At 36.3% G+C, this 23,163-nt stretch overlaps 2 protein-coding genes across 6 annotated transcripts in view; both read right to left on the bottom strand.

Annotated features, from left to right (window-relative positions):
• Window positions 1–18,772, bottom strand: part of TTLL5 (Tubulin tyrosine ligase-like 5) — a 41,470-nt gene extending 22,698 nt beyond the window's left edge. For 3 of the 5 annotated variants that reach the window (XM_076126369.1, XM_076126371.1, XM_076126370.1), the window contains exons 1-5: window positions 18,604–18,772; window positions 17,913–18,029; window positions 3,222–3,820; window positions 2,730–2,875; window positions 561–778 (exon numbers count right to left, since the gene is read on the bottom strand). In XM_076126369.1, the coding sequence (XP_075982484.1) occupies window positions 561–778; window positions 2,730–2,875; window positions 3,222–3,820; window positions 17,913–18,025 (1,076 nt within the window). In that variant the 5' untranslated portion in view covers window positions 18,026–18,029; window positions 18,604–18,772. Of the gene's footprint in view, window positions 1–560; window positions 779–2,729; window positions 2,876–3,221; window positions 3,821–13,880; window positions 14,009–17,912; window positions 18,030–18,603 lie in introns of those variants that run through there. The other 2 variants (XM_076126373.1, XM_076126372.1) reach the window with 2 other exon arrangements.
• An 832-nt stretch (window positions 18,773–19,604) lies between these two features.
• Window positions 19,605–22,619, bottom strand: Rpt5 (26S proteasome regulatory subunit Rpt5). The gene is made up of 5 exons (XM_076126627.1): window positions 21,940–22,619; window positions 21,549–21,744; window positions 20,632–20,828; window positions 20,216–20,346; window positions 19,605–19,884 (listed from the first exon to the last, which is right to left on the bottom strand). Exons 1-5 carry the CDS (start codon window positions 22,492–22,494, stop codon window positions 19,677–19,679), a joined length of 1,287 nt encoding a protein of 428 aa, XP_075982742.1. The 5' UTR covers window positions 22,495–22,619; the 3' UTR covers window positions 19,605–19,676.
• Window positions 22,620–23,163: the final 544 nt, after the last annotated feature.

Below are 23,163 nucleotides of genomic sequence, written 5' to 3'. Positions count from 1 at the left end.
TTTCGATAACAACTATTCATTTTAACAATTAAATGATTAAGTTTTGTCTTGGCCTCCATGTTGAAAAGGACGTAGCCATTCAGAGTAAGGCAGATCAGAAAAATAGACGTCGTAACAATATGTGGTAATAGCATTATCAAGACGAAGATGACACGAACATTGTAACCTTTTGTATTGGCTCTTACGTCTTTAAACAAACTCCTCGACAATAAATATAATATATCTTGTTATTATCTTCAAAATTCAGGGATTCGTTAGAAACTAGATTTTTTCAGTACGCTTCCTTTTATCGTAGTTAAGCACTAATATAGATTCTTAGAATTCCCCCCCCCCCCCCTACACCTAAAGTTAAAATAGGGGATGAAAGTTTGTGGAAAAGTTCGTAAATTTCAAAGCTCACTCGGAATTAAACATTGATTTCTATTTCCAGAAACTACTACTTAATTTCCCCAAATCACAACGGAGCCGTGCGGGTCTGCTAGTTTATCTATATGAAGGAAAAAGTCCACGTTAATCCAAGAATACTGACAGTAATCCACCTATGTTATGTAACTCCTTACCTTGGGAAGTGATTGACTCGCTGGTAGGGGGACATGGACCTCAACACGTCTGGTTTGGGGTGGAGTCCCGACCACAGCAGGTTGAAGTCCTTAGCTTCGGTCACTGCCTCCTGCAGGCCGTGAGCTTGCAGCAATCGGTGCAGGAGTTTGGTCTCCGTGTTCACCAGTTTGTAGGTTATTTTTAGGAGGCGTGCTGGCATGTGACTACTTTCTAGGACCTGGAGGCAAGTACTGTTTTGTGAAAGGCGCAGGCGGTATATTCATTATTATTAGAGTCTTAGAGATATAAGTAGACGAGAGATGAGAGATAGACGAGAATTGTTCTGTCTCCCACTTTTTTCTGAATACAGATAAACAATTTTAAATGGCATGTAAGAATTGATCTTGTGTCGCAGAGAGCTTTACAAAGGTAAAGAAATAACGGACGCTATATAAAACCTGACCAGTCACAACTAATGGATTACACACATATCTGTACCTTGTGGGAATCGAACCCACGTCGCAACATACACTGTTAGTAACGTCCAGCTTAACCACTGTGCCACAGAGGCTATATATTTAACCTACTGCTTAGTTACTTATTAAAAAGTATAAAATACGAGTAACTTTAGTTATTTCTACACAGTTTTTTTATTCAGGTTATGACACGGGCCCATAACCTTGATATGGCTATTATCCGTATTAATTGAAAAGCGCCTTTGATCATGGCTTTTTCAATAGTTTATAAGGTCACCGGAAATCCGAAGCATGAACAATTGTCTATTATAAAATTTGTTTGCTTTTGACAAGCACGAGGATAGGCCGAAAGTGAATTACATGATACAATACAAAATATTGACAATTACAATTGTCAGTGACTCGTATGATACTGATGCAGCAGAATATTTCAGTCATACATTGTCAGTCAGTTCAACAATAAGCCAAAAAAAAGAATAATATGGAGTGGCTCGATTCCTTTTTATCCTTATAAAAAAACTCTCCGGCACTAATAATTGCTCCTCTTTCGCGGGGACTTTTACAAACATACAAACAACGGACACAAAGTACAACCAGACCCGAAACAACTATTTTTGGATCGAACAAATATTTGTTGTGCGACCGTGTGTATTGTGCACACACTATTTGACCACTATAGAACCTGCAACATTGGTTAGTTTCAATTAAACTGACCGCCGCCGCCGTAGCCGGAAACTAGCTAGGATATTATTTTTATAAAACACCGACTTGTATCTTGTACTAGCTGACCCGCGCAACTTCGCTTGCGTCACATAAGAGAGAATGGGTCAAAATTTTCCCCGTTTTTGTAACATTTTTTACTGGTACTCTGCTCCTATTGGTCGTAGCGTGATGATATATAACCTATAGCCTTCCTCGATAAATGGGCTATCTAACGCTGAAAGAATTTTTCAAATCGGACCAGTAATTCCTGAGATTAGCGCGTTCAAACAAACAAACAAACTCTTCAACTTTATAATATACTAGCTGACCCGCGCAACTTCGCTTGCGTCACATAAGAGAGAATGCCTCATAATTTTCCCCGTTTTTTCAACATTTTTCATTGCTACTCCGCTCCTAATAGCCGTAGCGTGATGTTATATACCCTATAACCTTCCTCGATAAATGGACTATCTAACACTGAAAGAATTTTTCAAATCGGACCAGTAGTTCCTGAGATTAGCGCGTTCAAACAAACAAACAAACAAACAATAATATTAGTATAGATAATATAGATATATAGATATTATACGATACGATAAACTGCCTCTGTGGCGCGGTCGGTAGTATACGCGACTGCGTTGCGAGAGGTCTCGGGTTCGAATCCTGGGTCGGGCCAAAAAGTATTTTCTGAGATTATCTGTTAAGAATTTCTTAGAGATTGCCCGGAGTTAGGAAGTTGAAGTCGATGACCTCCGTGCCTCGGAGAGCACGTAAAGCCGTCGGTCCTGCGCCTGACCTCTCACTGGTCGTGTCGGTTATCCGTCCCACCAAACAATGAGAGTGATGGAATAGAGAGTGTACCTGTGTATTGTGCACACACTTGGACACTATAAAAAAGTCCTGCACAGATGGCCAGTTTCAATTAAACTGACCGCCGTAGCCGTATATCGGCTAGGAGGACATTATCATTATAGATATTATATTATTAGTTGATACAACAATAGCAGGAACCTTGACACTTTCCACTTCTTTGACCAGCAGATGCTCGGAGTCATCGCTGTCGTAGGCCGGGGAGGGCGCGCGAGCGGTCTGCGGGTTCTTACGTTTGTGCTTACCCTTCACCTTTTTACCTTTCTTGTCGTCCTTTACTTCTGTTCCTGTAAGACAAATCATCAGACAAATCAATCATCAAAAAATAAATATTGGGAGGTTTATGGGGATGTCTATGGAAAATTAGAAACACACCATCGTAAAGATGCAATGTCGTTGCTCCACGAGCACAATGTTCAGCCATGCTGGTTAACTCCGGGCCACTATTGATACATGATAATAGAAGTAAAGTAAACAGCCCAATAGCATTTTTATCGACTTCGGAACTGAACCAGAGACGTGAACTTCTGTTGGAATGTATTCTCCTAATTCATGAAATGGCGAATAGCGGATATATTCGGGTACAACTTGTCTACAGTTACGAAACATACGTGAAGTTATAATGTAAATTACCTTTGGCAGTGGCGGGTGGGGGCTCTTCAGGCGGTTTAATATTAGCAGTCGTATTCTCTATATTAAGGTGTTTCTTCAGCGTGATCTTACTAAGGTCGTTGAGCACATCGTCAATATTTCTCTTATGCTCCATGACCTCGTGGCCTTGCTCTTCAACCGACACGGCTTCAGGGATGTTGGAGTCGCTCACGTGCCTCACCACGTAAGCTTGCCCGTTGAAGTTATTGCTATTACCAAACGTCTCCATTACATCATGCATAATGTTCTTCGGTCTCATTGCAAACGAATGTGGTTCAGCGACTAAACGCCGCGCCATATTCTTAGCTTTGTTCAACAAAATGGTTGTCCCTGTATTGTTCCCTATTGTTTTTGTTGTGGATTCCATTGAGGGTGTTCGTGATGCTAGGACACATGATCTGAATACGAGAACTGCTCCTTTAGAGCCGAGGGGCCCGCCTGATATCCAGTCGGCGACGGATCCCTCGTTTTCTTTTTCTTTGACCAAAGTTTCGTCATCATTTTTTCTCATGCTGTCTTCTTTTTGTTCTGGTTGAAGGCCTGATGTAGACGGATTAGGTGTGTCTGATGATACATGTGGACTGGAAACATAAAAATTATAAGTTAATGTCTATCATCACATGTGTAGTAACACTAACTGATACGTGAAAAGTGTGTATCAAAATGACTTCGTGTTAAAGAAAAAAATTATATGTAAGTGAGTAGAATTTTCTTTTCGTATTTTTTAATTTTATTTGTTTATGAAGATTGTTTGCAGCTAAAGGTAAAATTACGCTACGTGTTAACATCACATTTAGCGGTAGTAAATATCAAAGGCAAGCTGTCAGAACAAGTACGGTGTTTTTAATATAAATATTATCAACTATATATTTCTCAAGACACAATAGAGAGTCAAGCACAGCAAAAACATAGTGAAATATAAAATATAAAAACATGCATTACGATACCTATTTTAACGAAAGATTTCAGTCTGATTTATCGCAAGGCTTTAATGTGTAGCGTTATCTAGGAATTAGGCCAGTGTTTGTTGGATGATGTAAGCGCAGTTTCGACCATACTAACAGTCCTTGCACATTGCACGAACTCTTCTCTAATTCAACTCAAGGCATTTTCAAAATGCCAATGTGATGATTTTTCCTGAACATTTCCTATTACTTAATTCCGTCCCGAATATATAATATGTGTAAGGTAAATTGGGGTAACTTTGAATCATTTGGGTAACATAGGACGCGGGAATTTGAACTAGTTTCGATTATTCTTTCATGCGAAACCAACACAATCGATAAAAGTTTGCAAAACTAAAATAAATCTTTATCAATTGTGATGGTTGAAATACCCATGTTACCCAAATGATTCAAAGTTACCCAGGTTGTCTCGCAAATCTAACGCATTTGTAGTGATGTACAAGCGCAGGCGCAGGATTGAAGCTGGCACATAATACACATGAACATATGGCCGGTCAATGAGGCGATTGTAACGCCATACATGGACAAGGCTACTCCGATACACTGTGTCAAATGTAAATACATTGTACGGAGTCCGAACATGCAATACATATTATAGGTCTATAGGTATAACATTACTATCTAACCGTTTGTCCGCATGCTAGAAAATGTTTTTATGCTAGTAAACAATCATGAACAAAATTGTAGGAGCATTTAAAACATTGAACAATTCCCAACTTATCACATGAAAAAGAAGTAGTTCGAATTCCTACAAAATATTTCTTTGGATATACACCGACATTCAGCATTATTGAGTATGTACTATCGAACAAACTGAATCATGACCCACCATGTGCTCATTTTCTAAAACACGTCTATATACGCGTAGGTCGAAATTGGCTTGAACCTACGTTTCCTTGGTAATGAATTTGTTATCTGTCATTATTGCGACAAATCTTTGTGCGCCAATACAATAATGCTTTGCTACCATTTTCAACAGGCTCCGTGGCGTAGTTGGTTGATGTTACGACTGCTACGCGTCAGGAGTGGGTTCGATACCCACTCAGGACATGGTTTATTCGGCCATTAAAGAAAATAATGTAACTGTAACTATACAAATTAAAATAATATAGGGTAACCAGCATAGTTATTACCCGGTTAAGGAATTGATACACAATTTTGGTCAATATTGTCTTTATTTAGTAAAACATTGACATAAACTCTATTATCAACGCAACTTAAATATTCTTTCTAAAAGAACATCAGTCCTTTGTTTCAATAACTTTATACTAATTTAATATAAAACACTTAAAAACCATAAATACTAGCGAATACTGTTAATTCAAATTTGTTATCCTTAACAAATATTGCAACAAACTTTTACTTTTTCTTTTCGAACTACACGCCTGTCGCACAAACGTCGGACATGAGTTCTATAAATTAAAAATATTACCAATATTCTAAAAATGACATATATCGCAATTAATTTGAACTGGTTACTTTAGAAATTAAAATAAAAGTATTATTCCTTAACATTGACAATCACTGTATGATGGGCAATGACTGTAATGGTTACGTGCTATTTGATATTTGACACAAATAGGTTTTTTCGTAGTGAAAAGAGTTTAGACTATTTACATTCTACATTCAAATTAAGAGTGATTTATCGAAAACGTATCTACGCACTGTAATAACAAAGGTCAAAGTTGTATGTAGTCGTAGATACATCATAACACAGTCGTATGCATGTTTAAAATGTCCTAAGTGCAACTTTGACGATAGAGACGAAATTCTTACTGTTTTGACGGTGTCAAGCGAATTATCGGCAAAATGGGTCATGAATCAGTTGGTTCGATAGTACATGTGGACCAAAGTAGTGACGGTCTGCCCCGGAACGGGCAGGCAGGCTTGTAACTAAATGGTCGGACAACATCGTGAAATGTGTAGGACTGCAATTGATGACACAAAGATCGGAAAAAGTGGCATAAGGGGGAGGCCTTTTCCTAACAGTGAGTAAGAATTGGCTGTATAGATAGATAGAGACAGTACATACATACTCCTTGTATCTGCTTACACTCGTTAAAGATTATAATATTATTTTAGAATTTCGTAATTTTAACACTTGCTCTAACGGTGAAAAAGAACACATCGTGATTAAACCTTGCATGCCTAAAATAATGAGGGCATGTAAATTCCCAACCCGCACTTGGCCAGCGTGATGCACTCAAGGCCTAACCCCTCCCTCGTTTAGAGGAGACCCTAGCCCAGCAGTGGGACAGCAGTGGTTTAAAAAAGTGGAATATGAAGAACAATTAAACATTCAACAAAAAAAATCGATACTTTTGCGTGATTAACAGCAATACATAGATATAAAAATGAATTATAAAATACTGTACAATGGGCAGGTGTTAGCCACGGTATGGTTCACATGAGAAAGGTCAGCTGTTCTTAGGACTTATCTAAAAATAAGTGTCAAGGTTCCATCGAGTTATCGATTCAATTCCAAGTGGAAAAAACTAAGTTAATTGCTAAAATGGAATTCTTTTGCTAACGTTACGTGCTGCACATTTTTTTAACCGACTGCGCGACGCAGAGTGTTATGTGTTTATTAGTAAATTTTGGTAGTGAAGTTTATTTATAAGAGTGTGTGTATGAAACGGAAGAGCTACGAATATATAATATTATTAGTAAAGGGAAAAATCTGCGCATTGTCCTTGAAAAAGACAGGCTTTACTCGGTTTAAAGAGTTATTTTACAATTTTTACAAGTTCCTTTTGAATCTTTATCTTTTATAAATAAAAAAACAACGCGGCACGATTTTAAAGAGATGCAGCTACTGACAGTAACTAAAGTTTAAACGTTGCCAAATCTGGTCTATGGCAGCCTGCCAGACTATTAAAATTCTGCTTACGAAGTATCTAATTAAAATTCTTTTATTTTTGAATTACGATGACTAATTCATTGAAACTCGTAAAAGGCCTATAGGTACAGTAGCACAGATAACCTTACAAATTGTAATAACAATGGTACATATTTTTTTTACTATAATTTGTTCAGCAATCAGATACACTCCTTACATCTGCGCCACAAAGGCAGTTAATAAATATTGACGACCGTGGCACAGTGGTTAAGGTAGTCGCCCCCCACTACCAGTGGGTTCAAATCCCACACGGAACAAATATTTGTGCCATCCACAAATAGTTACTTCGGGTCTGGTTGTACTTTGTGTCCGTTGCTGGTAAAAGTCCCCGCGAGACACAAGCAATTCTTTGTGCGGGAGTTGTCTTGAAATGAAAGAAAAAAGAAAGAGAAATAAGCATGTTATTCTAGTGTCATATCGAGCAAAATCAAAGGAATTCTTATGCCGGAGTTCCAACGACGAAAATGACCTAAAATTAGCAACAGCAAGGAAGGAAGTGACGTGCTGTATCCGTACTTTGTATGGACTTTATAGACCTAAGCGTCGAACCAAATACAGATATTATATGTAGGCGATTTAAACAGTCGTAACCGGCGGTCCTGTATGACAAGATGTATGGATGTGAATGAGGCAAGGAAAGTTTGTAAGAATCGTATCAAGTGGTGTTCTTTGGTTTCTGCCTTCCCCTTTAATTATAAGGTAACAAAACAAACACCAAATACAGACGACTTGAGAAACACCTCATTTTTTAAGTCTGGTAAAAAGTAATCGACGTTACCTAATTAATAGTACTTTGGCAGCTATAATAATATTTATTATTATTCGTGACTCCGTGTCGCCAAATCGCGGTCAATGACCCGATGATATAAAAAAGCTAATCAGAATTTCTAATCAATATCGTATCCCTATTTGTAAAAGCGTATAAAAAGCCAATGAAATGTCATAAAAATGCTTGTAAAAACAATGCAGGCAAGATTGAAAAAACGAAATATTTTATTTTATTATGGCTCAACGTTTTAATTTCGTATTTTTTTCATCAAAATTTCCGGCCAGGATAACGCAAATGCTGCTCTGATCGCACGTTTAATCCTTTAAACTTAACTACTACTAACTAAACTTTAAAAAAACTGAAAAAATTAACTAATTATTACTAGGATTTATTTTCTAGCAACATTGAAAACAATTTGCCTAATTATTAAATTCGTATGCACAACATTAGTATTTCGGCACCGCCATATCTGGCAACATTTATGGTTAGTTTCCGAGGTGAAGTAAGCAGACGAATAAATTTACCGTCACGCGACGGGGCAAATTTATTAAATATTAAATTCTACAGCAATTTGTATGAAATACAACATAGTGTGGGATGGTACTACTTGTTACCTATGACATAACAGGTATTAGCATACTACACATATATGAATATATTGGCCGACATCATTTTGCAAAATGGGATCCTAAACTATGGCAAAATTATTGAAATGGTTTTGTTCACGGCAATAGTTAAACCTAAATCTATGCTGTTTAACATGAGCGTGTGCCAGCGATTTCGGTAGGGACCAAAATTTCACTGGTTCTTGCAATTAATTCCACGTGTCTTCTAATTATACCTGACTGTGGTCAAAGATAAATTTGTAGTTCAGAACACACCACATCAATCCATAAAATTTTAATTCTCACCAAATCACATAAAACATTTCTTCACAGGTTCTTTTTACCATTAATTAGAAGTTGACACATCAGATAAAGAGTGATGTATACATTATCTAATGAAGGGAAAAACACCTGTAACTGATATAATAGCAGCCTATTATACAATCGATTAAGACCTTGATAGCAAATAATAGATTCGCTATAGAATGCAGGCACCTATAGCTACTCTAGACCAACAGCTTTGTAGGGAGCTCTGTATACAAGGTTCACGGCTAGGGGAGGAATAAAAATTTAAAATGTAAACCATCAGTGACCCGCAAGGTGTTTGATACAGTTTCTTTAATTTGAACATCGTGCGTGGTATGGCTTCTACTAAATCGGACTTTTACAGTGTCATATTATGATTGGTTGATATTACTAGAAGGCTATGTATAAAACCGCGGTTTCCCGAGTTCAATTCCCGTTTTACTTTTGACATAATCGTTTAGTTTCATATTTATTTTTATTTATTCTTTAAATATATGTATCTATTCCGCATGTCCATATTATTATAATATATTATTTATGAACAATTTGCAACTCAGTGTTGCTCAATAAGACGTGGCACATTAAAGCTGGTCCTAGGGGTCGCTTAATAGCATAAAGCAAAGATAACAACCCAAAGAAAATACTTTTCCTTATTTTTCTTAGTATTGATTGAGTTTGTGAAACTATTTCGGAAAATTATGATGAGCAATCGTATACAGCACGCGCATAAAAAATACGCTTCCAGCCTTAAAACGGAAGGTAGAGAAACGCCTAGCTAGTAGTAAAATATGTTAATGTACCCTTTCATAATGGAAGGGCTGTCCGACCGTCTCAAGAGGCTCGTAAAGGAGAGTTGAGAGCCTAAGGGTAGCGCGAAGGGATGGTTATTTTCTCGTGAATTCGTAAAAAGTTAGCGCTTCTGGTAAGCTTTTATTTTTAGGATACTTAGGATATAAGGGAGATAGCTCGGTAGTCCAAGTTAGGATGCCGATTTTTAGAAATCCAGAGGTTTTATCTTTACTGATATTATAAAGCTGAAGAGTTTGTTTGTTTGAACGCGCTAATCTCAGGAAGGTCCGATTTAAAAAAAACTTTCAGTGGTATATAGCCCATTTATCGAGGAAGGCTATAGGCTATATATCATCACGCTACGGCCAAAAGGAGCAGTCTACCAGTAAAAAATATTACAAAAACAGGGAAAATTTTGACCCATTCTCTCCTATGTGACGCAAGCCAAGTTGCGCGGGTCAGCTAGTTAATAATTTCAGTCTGGTTGCGGACTCTACTAAACGTAGAGTAACTCCAATCAAACACCTCTTAAAGACCCTGCTAAGTAATGAAACAATGAATTCTTACATTCGATAAATCGATCGGTCGATTGCCAGTAAGTATAGGTATCGCTAAATATCTTGAACACTACTGGTATTTTAGCCTGCAAACTGAAGGTAGACCCAGTTGACTGTTACACCGACGACGGAACGACGACAGAAGCGTAAAAGTTCTCGCCGTCTAGCTTATAACTCTTTCAAGCAGACCTAAATATCGATCATTATTATATAGCGAGATTATTTATGTTGTTTAGCGGCACCTATAACTGGCTAAAAAAGAATACAGCCCCTGCATACATTTCCCCTACAACCAAAAAAATTGGTAACATGTCACCCAAACTACTTTGCATAACATTGATAAGCTTCATTTACCAATATCATTTCACCCTTCAAAAAAATACCGGAAAAAAAACCGGTAATCATGCAGAAAACAAAAAATATGTCCGTGAACCGTGACTAGTCATGCCCTTAGTTTTAGGGTTGCGGAGAGTTGCCTTAGCAACCGTACTCTCGTATCGATCGCGAGGTTTATGGCCACATGTCGGGGAGACACCCTTGTAGTGGGGTGCGGACATAGTACACAAGAATATGGGTGACAAATCAACATCGAGCTATGCTGCGCTGTGCTATGTTTGTGCTCGATGGTGTTTTCAACAGAGTGTAGCCTCACACAGCTCAGCACAGCATGGTTTGTTTGTATCCTCATTAAAATATTAGACGAGCGAGTTGACCAAACATAGCACAGCGCAACATAACTCGACGTTGATTTGTCACCTTATTACTCCCAGAAAAAAGTTGCTGTAATTATTGTTTTCTATCATGATTTCTGTGAATCAGTGCCTTTTTCGGATTTTTATTTAACTTTGATGTGTCATGATAAGGGAATTGTTTTTACCGTTCGGTTGATTATTTTAATTAAAGTAAAAAAATTAAGTAGGGTCAAAATTTGTTTGTATTATTGTCTTTCATACATCGTATAAGTTGAGAGATACAGGTACATTCTCGGGTTACAAGGAGGACTTTTAAAAAGTGAGAGTGTTTCGTCTGTTACACAGAAAAACGATGTAGACTAGTATTAGATAAAATATTTCACAAAATTAACTAGCTCGGAAAGGGGGGAGACGCGTTATGAGAAAAGCTAGGACGAAACCACTGTCATATGGATTTGTGAAAACAGTAACTAAAACATGTTTTTTTGTTAACAATATTTAGATGTTGACAACGCCGTTCATCACAACGAATCTATTGACATAGCAGCTTCGAGTTGCACAAAGGCTCAGCGGCTCAGCACACTGGGTGACGTCATCGTACAATATAAATATGCCATGACCGCAATACTATGGGAGTGTCCTCCCATACCAACTGTATCACATGCGAGTACATAATATTATATAAAAGCCTGTAAACATTATGATATTGCTCAGCTTAGCGATAGAACTTAAAAATGTCTTTAAGCGTTCAAATGTTTTATACCAGAAATGCCATTTTGATGTATCCTTCAGTGAAAATGCATTATAAGATTCTACATACGATCTGACAGATGTTATGTAGAACTAATATAAAGGTATTTAAGAGGTTGCCAAAAATATTAACTTACTCACGAGAAAAAAGGCTACGATTTACAAAGCATTTGAAAATACAGCCATTTCGGCTAAGTAATAGTCACTATATGGCGCCTGAACCACTTTTCTGTTGCACCTTACGTGCAGCCAAACCTATAGATAGACCATACGTTTAAATGAATGAAAGATGCTAGTACCTACTATGATGTATCTATTTAGACAACAACATTAAGTCCGATTTCACAACTTCTAAATAAGTATCTATCGACCATATAAGATGGAATTTTGACAGTTGTATACATTTTCTGTCGTTTTATTTAGCTGACGCTTATTTATAAGCTGTGACACTAGCCCACTAGCCACACTAGCCCTTAGTGTTATTTAACGACGAACATTTCGTAAAAAAATATTTTAATAGAACCAAAAAGAAAAGTTTTTTCCAAGAATTGCATCAAAAATATTTTACTGAGCTATGCAATAAACTGAGGAACCTTAATTCAAAACTATTAGTGTAAGCATTATTTATAAGTTCGTACATTCCGGTACAAATCGCTATGCGTCACCGCTCCGCTCGTGAGTGAATCACTTGCCTAATATGTCGTGCTGATTTCGGATGCAAGTTTGTAAGCGATTGCAATATGGTTCAATAGAAATATGCATGGTGGACCGATTATTTCTGTATGTTGCATGTAAAATCTGATCGAAATACATTTTACTGGTAATTTGACATTATAAATTGGTATGCAAGAACTTGTTCTAGTCGATATTTGGCCTATTTCGATATTTGTTTATAGTGTCAGTGTGTGAGCAATACACAGGTACACTCTATATTCCCTTACTCCTATAAGCAATTGGATTGGCTACATTGACAGGAACGTGAGAGGTCAGGTACAGGACTGACGGATTCACGTGCTCTCTGGCGCACGGGAGTCTAAAAAATTCACCTTCATAACTTACTCCGGACTATTTACTTATGATTTTGATATTAAATATATAAACTTAGGATCCAATTTTTGTTGCGACCCGGGATTCAAGCCCGAGACACGACGCGCAACACAAAAGCAGGCAAATATTAGCCAACAGTTAATAATATTAGTATCTATTCCATACAACCTAACTAAAACAAAAAGCAAGTATTTTTTTACTTTTTGTTCGACGCGAATCAATACAGTATAACGAAAGAAAACCTAAGCAAAAACATTTCTAAGAAAGCAAGGAAAATACTATCTCGTTTTTCCATTATTTCAGGAAATACGGGACCGTTTCAGGGTCGTACACCGAGTAAAATAAAGCGGGATCGTAAAACTGAGCCTATGACAATATGAGAAAGATTGTTCCCATATTATATGCTGAGCTATAAAAAGTTTTTGTACCATGTGGTATATGACCTGGCGTAATGTCTTTTCGCAGGTTTAATGCGACAGCTGCTTCTTTTCTGATGGTTATTTATTGATATGTAATACTACTTTCTTATCACTTTTTTATACATTTAATTATTAGAAACCAGACATTCATAATGAAAATCCGTAGAGTGTAGCGTGGGTTCTTTTTGTTTTAATATTAAGTTATTTTATCGCGGCTTTATTTATTTTATTTTAGCGTTAAATTAGACATTTTGCTGGGTCTTCAAGGTGCATGTAAAACCTAAAGCGATCTAATTAGTACTAGCAATGAAAATACCAATATATTCTAGACCTGCTTTTTTAAGCAATAATTTTAAAAGTACTCCAAAGTATTGAAGGAGCGGCTACTAACTGAGTCTATAATTCTTTTGCAATATTCTCGCCATATACTTTGAAGAAACAAAACACTTTTACCTAAGAAACTCATCACTCCGTAAACTATCCACAATATCAAATCTATTCGTACAAGTTCCCAAATATGCATTTAATATTATATGAGTCATATGTTTAAATAAACACAGACACGTGGTTATGACATTACCAAAACATTAATTATAGCTTAAAATCTTGCTACTACAAGATCACAAAAACTTACAAACATAACTTGGAAGAAAATTCTGTAAGAAGTCAATTTGAAAAATTCCTCCTGCCCTGCGCCCTGTATAACAATATACTTAAACACTATATAGCAAAGATTTTACCAAAATAATGGTACAAAAAAATTATCGTGTGTTTAACAAAAGTATTGTACAACTGCAAACAACTAATAAGCCCTAAAATGTGCAAGAAATTACGCATACTTACACGAAGACCTTCCCCATTGAGCCGGTGCGTGAGTCAGTGTACTATTAATACGATTGTAGTAAATAAACAATGATCGCGAGTGCCGAGCGGCGACACGTCAGCCACGGACGAGCGGTGCGAGCCGACTGAACTGAATAACTGAACTACAACCAAACTTAGAAGGGAGCCTATCGGTCGCTGACGGGTTAAGTCAAGACAAAATATGGGGAATATTGTAAATTAGGTTTGTAAGTCATCGCCTCGTTTTATACTAATATTAGATGCGAATTTCTATAAATTGTTGTCTTTTACAAGTCCTGTTTCAGGTTATATAGGTTTTCGAATTAACTTGATCTCCTTTTGTAAAAAAGGGTTTAGGTTTTCTAGCTAAAAATAAATACTTATAATCAATTCAAACAGTGTAAGTTATAAAAGTAGTAATTATTATCTTGCCTCTACCTGGTACACATTTTTTTGTACCCTTTTATTGATTTTCAAAATAAATTTTATATGATGCCTTTTTTTATTAATACAAATGAATACTAAATACTCTAATAAAATCCTCGTCTTCTTTGCCTAATATAACCAAATTAATTAGTAGGTACCTACTTAAGTATTAAAACCCTTTCTACGCGGTCAAGTTACGTTAAAATTGCCAGTAAAAGAGTAATAAAAACATTAGCAAGGTCAGATAGGCTCATTATGTGTATTTTAAGGTTATTTCAAATAACAAACTCTTATGCAACACCCCGGGGGTCTTCCAACTGCACTAGGTACTAATTTTAATTTCGTTATATTTGGAGCTAGGGACAAAAAGCTTTATGACGATCTTAATATGACGTTAATTGCATATTTAAGAGGTCCTGTGTACTAGTTTTGGTACTTTTCTTTATTGTTATCTTATTAGCAATCCATGTTTATTGTGGTTAATAATCATCCTGGTGTTTAAGTAAATCAAGCGATGCCGGAGACACGCGCATTTGGCTTGGCTGCATAAGCTCCATCTTATTCAAATACAAAATTATTAGACTAACTTATTAATTGAGTACACGGAAGTGTTGAAAATATTATTGAGAACAAAATAATAATATCATCGCTTTTAAGATAGGTCTGAACCATGTTAGTTGTATGTATTTCTAGCTAATGTCCGCGACTTCCGCCGCGTGAAAAGATTTCTCGTAGTAAAAAGTATCTTATGTGTTAATCCAGGTTTTATGCTATCATCCGTCCAGTAGCTTTTTCGTGAAAAAGTAACAAACATACATACATCCAGCCACCCTTACAAACTTTCGCATTTATAATATTAGAAAGATAGGACGACCAGTAGTTGTTAGCTATTACATAGCACATAAGTTTTCCTAGCTTCAACTAGCTTCTGAAAATCATATATTGGCGCGTTGCCAAAAGGACTTTTTCACAAATCGTACCTGCAATATAAATGCTAAACAGGAAAATTGTGTGTCTAGTTGTGGCGCTGAAAACTTACAACAAATACTTTGCGACGTTTCGAATTATCTCTATGCTTTCTGAATAAGATTTATTACGATATACATAGTTTCAAATTGTAGGCGGCACATTCTAAAAGTTGGATTATTAAAACGTGTTGTTATTTTACCTACCTATTTAATGACAGTTTTCATTTAGCATGTAATTGTGTATGTAAGTCTAAATATCAAAATAGAACAAAAACTAACTCAGAACTACGTACACGAGGTCCTTTTTCAGGGCACTGCGTTGATTTTTACATTAAATTGATACAGGTATTTTAATTATTATTCGACGACGATATCTTCAATCTTCACTAAAGATTCTCCTTCAACGAATACGAAAAACAACCTTACACGGAAATTTGAATCTTAACATTTGTGTAATTTTACATTTTCGATTTTATTATCCTTACCACCGAGTGCATGTCTCCCTTAAAGACTTAAAAGCAATAGTCTTCGTGAACACACCCCATCAATTTATAATGTCCAATATGAAAAGATACGAAAAAATAGGGGACCATCGTAAAGTATGTCAATCTCGACATTCGAATTAATCAAAACTTTTTATCGTGAATCAATGAATAATGATGACTGTATAGAACTGCATGTTGGGTATTGCTCGGTTCATAGATACACGCGAATCGAGGAATTATCCCTGATCCCTGATACACCATCTTTTATTTGAATTCGTACATTTAACGATGAAAGGAATTACATGATACAAAATATAAGTGCCTACCTGAATCCGGTAAAATTATCTTGCTCACGTAAAGAAATGTAAAGTAGATCGTGGGTTTCGTACCAAACGTGTGCCTACATTTGTATCGCCAATTGAGTCTACTTTAAAATTTGTAAATTCATACGTGATCTTCCAGTTTATTTGTGAGGTATTCGCTGGTTTCAGTTTCAAGTTTGGGCAAGCCAGCGCAAGATTTACTCGAATAAAAATGCCTGAACAAAAATATGAATAAACAACAAATCATCCAATTAGATACAACATAATCAGTGAATCTAAACAAACCGAAACTTACGGCAAAACTTTGCAATGAAGGCGAAACGAATGAAACTGTGACACGAATGACACGGAAGAATTAACTGAAGCGATTAGTCGTTTTTTACGACAGCCGCACGAGTATAGTTGCGAGTTTGTTGAGCGGCCACTTGACGCCATTATTCCGTGATAGAGCAAAAACCCTCACTGTGCCTGGCACTGACTTCACGTCAACTGACGATTCTCAAACTGTAAAAAATGTTGCCTCTTACATTCTAACAGCTGTAGTGCAGAAGTAACAAAATCTTCGGCAGAAATTACTTGCAAAGAATCTTAATTATACAAGCTAACGAAGGAGATAAAGTTAATCATGTATAACCTTCAGTGAGATCCTTTTTCCAGTTATGATGAAAGTTTTTTTGTTTGGGACAGTCTAACGAATATCCCACCTCAATCTACTTGACTTGTCGTCAAAGTTAAAGATTATCGTTATAAAGCTTACATGACACGGAACCTGAAATGTCGGTGTTTGCTCTACAGTGTATTAGGTCCTTATTTTTCTATGTTTTCAAGTGGGGTTATATCTGAAAGTTTGAGAATCTTTGAGAAAAATAAACAAAGTGTACACTGAAGGCTGAGGCGGTTTATGCGGCGTATGAAAGACATAAAGTTGTGAGCCAATCGTAAATAATAACGGTTTTATGTCTTTATTACGGTTTGTTTGTCAAACTGAATGAAAAAATCTTGAGCGAGGATCGCCTTTTGAAAAATACGACAGTATGTATGTGGAACATTATTTTGTTGTAATGCCTAACCATATCAGAAAAAGGCGTGATTTGATATGTCTGTAATTTTCAAACATCTTTGATTGCTATTAGCAGTCAGAAGCCTGAAAGTCTGACAACCAGACTTACCATGTTATCATGTAATAAACCCCGTAACTGGGTTGAGGAGGTGAGGTAGTTGCTACATGTAAAATACTAATATGCAGGTGAATCTGGCGAGACTGGAAGCTGACTCCAACATAGTTGAAAGAAAGGCTAGGCTGATGATGATGGGGTATGTGATTATGTACGTATGTATCAAACATTAAGCAATAGATATAGTGTGAATAGGACTGTGGTCTTCTGAGCATGATCAGATGTCTTCTAAGCTGCCCTTTTAGCTCTGATAAAATATCCTACTTATTAATTCAAATTCAGTGCTTAAAAGCTTCTACTCTAGACAATTAAAAAGTGTTTAAGTGAAAGTAATGAATGCATTAAATAATATAACGGAGGAGGGAATAATATAACTGTGTAGAATAAAGTGTGAAAGTTTGTGATATAATTCGATAGTCTAATTAAATAAATAAATGTGATACATAAAAAAAATAAAAATAACCATGTAAAAACTAAGGGCTTTTCTGTTCATTCATACATTTCTTTTCTCTGTTTTCACATAATTACTTTTGAATAGAAAAAAATGATAGATTAAGAATAAATGCTGTAAAGTCAAAATAATATTAGTTATATTAAATATCATAGAAAATATAATAAATATAGTAAAAGTATAATACATGTGACTAATAGGAACCTGGAGTGTGGACGGTGATGGTTGCATACTGTGTGTACTTTAGGTATATCGTCAGGTGAGACCAGTGAACACTTAGCCTTAGAATGAGGCTCACACTCATCCTCCAGATCCATGGCTCTTTGGGTGCAGTAAAAAAAATTGATAGACTTTAGAAGAAATACATATTTAATTTCCTTTAAAAAAACATAAACTGGTAGTCAATGTAATTTATGTAATTAAAGAATGTTACATAGGCATGTAACATGTGTAGGTTGAAGAATTTAGGTTAAGGTGCCAAGGATAAATACGTTGACACAGAGCTTAAGTTAAAAAACTTAGACCTACCTCCTCACTTTATAACATGAAGGACCCACAAACTATTTGATATTTTTCAACAACAACGATAATAAAATATTACTTGTAAAGTACTCTGTAAATACAAGTATACAATACTTATAATAAAATAAAATTTAGAAAATTATAAAAGTAATTACAACTATCATTACTGGGCACTTTCATTTGCGGAAGTAGGCAAATAGATACAATGCACAAGAAGGACTCACAAGCATTAAATTTAAGCTCTAGCATACACACCGCATACCGGAAAAACATTCACAAATCGATAACGTTATGCGGCATTATTCACAATCTTTGTTTATACTTTATAGCGAATGTCAAATCTAGATTTTGCAAACATAGGTTATGTACTCACGACTAACGCCGGATTTACTTCGCCGGTGTTGCTTTCTGACAAAGATAAGTTTCTCAGCACTAAAAATTTCACATTTCTAATTTTTGTGGATTTTTTTGGATTGTTTAAACAAATTACAACTAAGCAAACGAACTGTAAAATTTTGATGGGTTCATTTTTATGTTTCAAATTTCGCATACGCACGCGCGTTGATGTTTTTTAAACGGATGCGTTCATAAATATTTTCACGATAAAATTTCATTTATATATTATAATAAAATAATAATTTATGTTATACAAGTAAATACGTTAATTGATATATTTAAAGAATTTATTATTTGTGATGAGAATTTATACGTAAGTATTGTGGGTGAGGTAAAAAAAAATTAGGGAGAGATGTCCCTCCCTGCGTCCAATCAGTTTCTTTATAGTAATTATGTTGCTCGGCAAATTTTACAATGTAAATCGTGTGTATTGCACTCAGCAGAGCACACGCTAAATATGTATGTGCAAAGTACATCTGAGACCATTTGAATAGTTTACAACAGTGCGATAAATAGACGCACGATAGACTTTACGACGTCCATAGGCTCTGCCACCTTTCCAAATATCAACAATATTTCTTGTTTTTATATTTCTGGGGCGGTTATACTTGGAACAACACGTATATTATTTGCCACGTGCTTGAACTGTGCTACATCAACTATCTAACGTGATATACTCGGACTACCTACCTATAAAATAATCAAGTAGGTATCCATAATTAACTTTCGTCGTATATTTCGGTACTTATAAATACTAAAAGTATTAAATTGTATGTACCCTACGTTAAATATTTTTTTGCACCAAAAAAAATATTTTACGAAAATAAAAGCGAGCAGGCAGGTCAGCTGGCTTTTATTGAGACTACACTGCTTCTACACGCGATTCTGCGACTCGCTAGTCTCATTCAATGCAGCTCTACGAGGTTCACAATGACATTTGACTAGCCATTGTTTTTTACAAAAAATAAAACAAATAAAAAGATGGTATTTGACCTAAATTTTATTATATATAGTTACTTAAGAATACAGAACTGTTAGATAAAACAACATTTAGGCGTAGTAGCTGAGGTTGGCCTTCTTCTTAGCCTGTACTTCGAGTATGGCGTCCATGAAGTCCTCGTGGGTGACAGCTGTGGCGGAGCGGCGGAGTGCGATCATACCGGCCTCCACACACACCGCTTTGCACTGCGCGCCGTTGAAGTCGTCTGTAGAGCGCGACAGCTCCTCGAAGTTTACGTCGGGACATACGTTCATTTTCCTATTGATACAGAGAAAGATTAAGGAATTATGGCTATTACATTTGTCATCCATTCAGACTTCTTAGAGCCCCTTCCACAGCCTACACGAATAAGGGTATCTCAAGAAATGATTTAAACATATAGAAAAACTATAAGGTACATAATTATGTATCCTTGAAAACTTCTACATGATCAGATACTCTAAATGGCTTAGCAAACATGATTTAGCACACAAAGAAGAGCTTTATATTCTATTTGATTGCAGTATCAAAATTGATTCTGTTGCCCAAATTTAAATAACTATACTATAAATGTAAACAGCACCATGTTTCATTGATAGCTAATGAATACCTTGAATGGATCTGCATAATCCTGGCCCTGGCCTCTTCATTGGGGTGGGGGAACTCAATCTTCCTGTCAAGACGTCCGGACCTGAGCAGAGCTGGGTCGAGGATGTCTACTCTGTTTGTTGCTGCAATGACCTGGAATTAGGTTTTTATTGCATAAATAAAAAAAAATGAAAGTACAGATTAACAATAGACTTTGGTGGGATCAGTTACTTTTTCCCAGTCTTATACTTTCGTTTCTCTATTTCACCCAATCTAGAACCACTGAGACACTATATAATATATAATAATAGATATATGGATTTGAATGAGGCAAAGAAAGTTTGTAAGGATCATATCAAGCTGCGTTTTTTGTTCTACCCCATTTCGAAAAAGAGGTGATATTAAGTATAAGATCTATGTAAATAATAATAGGTTTACCTTGATGTCAGCTGTTGAGCTGAACCCATCAAGCTGGTTGAGGAGCTCCAACATAGTCCTCTGGACTTCACGATCACCAGCCTTCTCAGAGTCAAAACGCTTGGTACCAATGGCATCCAATTCATCAATAAAGATTATAGCAGGCGCCTTCTCTTTTGCAAGGGCGAAGGCGTCACGGACAAGCTTGGCACCGTCACCTAGAAAAAAAATATAAAGTTAAGGTATAAATAATATGTCTTAAATGAAATAATTAGAATAAATATATATCTCTACAATTTTCTTGTTTTGTTACATGATGACTGATGCAATCGCTTTATTTTTTTTCTGCTTGTAGGGATTTTTAGCCCTTTGACCGTCACAGTCGGCTATAGTCGGCAAATCAGAACGTGCTCACGACGCGCGACTCTTTCCTCTGCTAATGTCGACAAAAATATAGCATTATGAGCAAGTTCTGATTTGTTGACTATAGACAATAATAGCAATATAGGTGGTCAAAAGGTTAAGAGTCCTCAACCAATACTGATTAAAATTTGTTCTTTAATCATCATTATAACAAAATAATACTGTAGTGTCAGTAATAATTGACAAAAATTTCCAAATGTTGTTGTTACTACAATGTATAACTGCACGTTTGGCGCAGTGGTTTAAGCGGACACCTTGCCGCAACAACCGTAGCGCCGCGTGTGGTGGGTTCGAATCCCACCCGGGACAAATCTTTTTGTGATGAGCACGGGTATTTGTTCTGAGCCTGGATGTCAATTTATCTATATAAGTATATATTTAAAAGTATATAAGTATGTTTATCAGTTATTTGGTTACCATAGTACAAGCTCTGCTTAGTTTGGAATCAAATGACCGTGTGTGAGTTGTCTAACAATATTTATTTAATATTTATTAATGTAGTTTAAGTTTCTTACCAATAAACATCTGCACTAGTTGTGGACCAGCCAACTTGAGGAAGGTAGACTTGGTCTGTGCAGCACAAGCTCTGGCCAGTAAAGTCTTGCCAGTACCAGGGGGTCCGTACAGCAGCACACCCTTGGGAGGGTGGATGCCCAGGTTCACAAACTTCTCCTTGTGGGTCATAGGCAGCACTACAGCTTCAATGAGCTCCTGACAATTCAGAAAAAAATTATATTAGATAGGCTTAGCACATAAAATATTCATGAAACTATATTTCACAAAATATAGATAAAACTATTATTTCATGGCAAATGTCGATGTTATATCAAATCAATTATTTAATATAAAAAAGTGTAGGTGTGAAAGTCATAATGAACAAAGACACAACAAGTAAAACTCACTGACCTGTATTTGTTTGTCTAGACCACCAATATCTGAATATTGTTCAGTGGGCCTCTCGTCCACCTCCATAGCCTTGACCCTGGCGTCATACTCAGCTGGCAACGTCTCCAAAATCAAGTAGGAGTCCTTGTTTACTCCAACAAGATCACCTGGCTTCAACTTTTCAGCATCCACTAATCCAATGACTGGTAAAAAGTATGTCTGACGAGTAGACGTCTTGATGACTGCGCACTTGCCCTTACGCTGAGAGTCCAAGTCCACAACGGCACCATCTTCTTCTTCTTCCTGAGGATCTACATCCAGCAGCTCAATCACATTAGATACCAAGTATGGTAATGTTTTGTTCACTTTGATCTTCTCTGTGTTCTCCTTTATTTTGTCGTTCTGTGCCTGCAGTTCGTGGGAGATTCTCATCACTTCACTCTTCATAATTTTAATCTCATTGTCTAGAAGTCTCGTACGGCTGATGATTTCGTCTGTGGGCATGCGGAGTACTTCTTCACTCAGCGCCTCTTCACCATCCTCCCAAATAGACTTGTCTTCTAAAGTTGTCGCCATTATGTAGTTTTCTTAATACAACAAGAGAAGCACCAATTTATAATGATGCTAAACAAAATTGGAATTGAAAATATTAGAGTCACCAAAATGAATTGTCATTCCGGCACAAATTAATGTTGCCATAAGAAAATAATATGCCTCCGTATTGATCGATTGCCTTTTCATATAAAGCTCTCTCTTCACTCTATCCAACAGTCCAACTTCCCAGTAATCGTCCAGCTTTTAACATGTGGAGGGGTGCATTTGGATTTGGATCGTGTTTTGATGATCAATCATGAGTAGAAAGTTTAAATGTTGGACGGACGTGCTAAAAATTATATCAAAATGAATATCATCTTATAATATCGAGCAACTTATCAATAAAAATGACGAACGTGGTCGCTTGTAAGGCTTTCTATTTTATTGTTGTAAAGTTGTATTGAATTCATAAAGAATTATTATTTGATTTACTATTTTGTTAATTAGATTTATTTAACTTTATTCGTTTGTAATGGTATATACATTAACTGATTATTATCTGCACGTTTGGCGCAATGGTTTAAGCGGTCACCTCGCCGCAATAACCGTAGCGCCGCGTGTGGTGGGTTCGAATCCCACCCGGGACAAATCTTTGTGTGATGAGCACGAGTATATTTTGTTTTGAGCCTGGATGTTAATGTATCTATATAA

Source organism: Anticarsia gemmatalis, chromosome 19 (genome assembly GCF_050436995.1).
Source record: "Anticarsia gemmatalis isolate Benzon Research Colony breed Stoneville strain chromosome 19, ilAntGemm2 primary, whole genome shotgun sequence".
Lineage (NCBI taxonomy): Eukaryota > Metazoa > Arthropoda > Insecta > Lepidoptera > Erebidae > Anticarsia > Anticarsia gemmatalis.
Note: the sequence above shows the minus strand (reverse complement) of the source record. Positions and strands in the feature narration are given on the sequence as shown.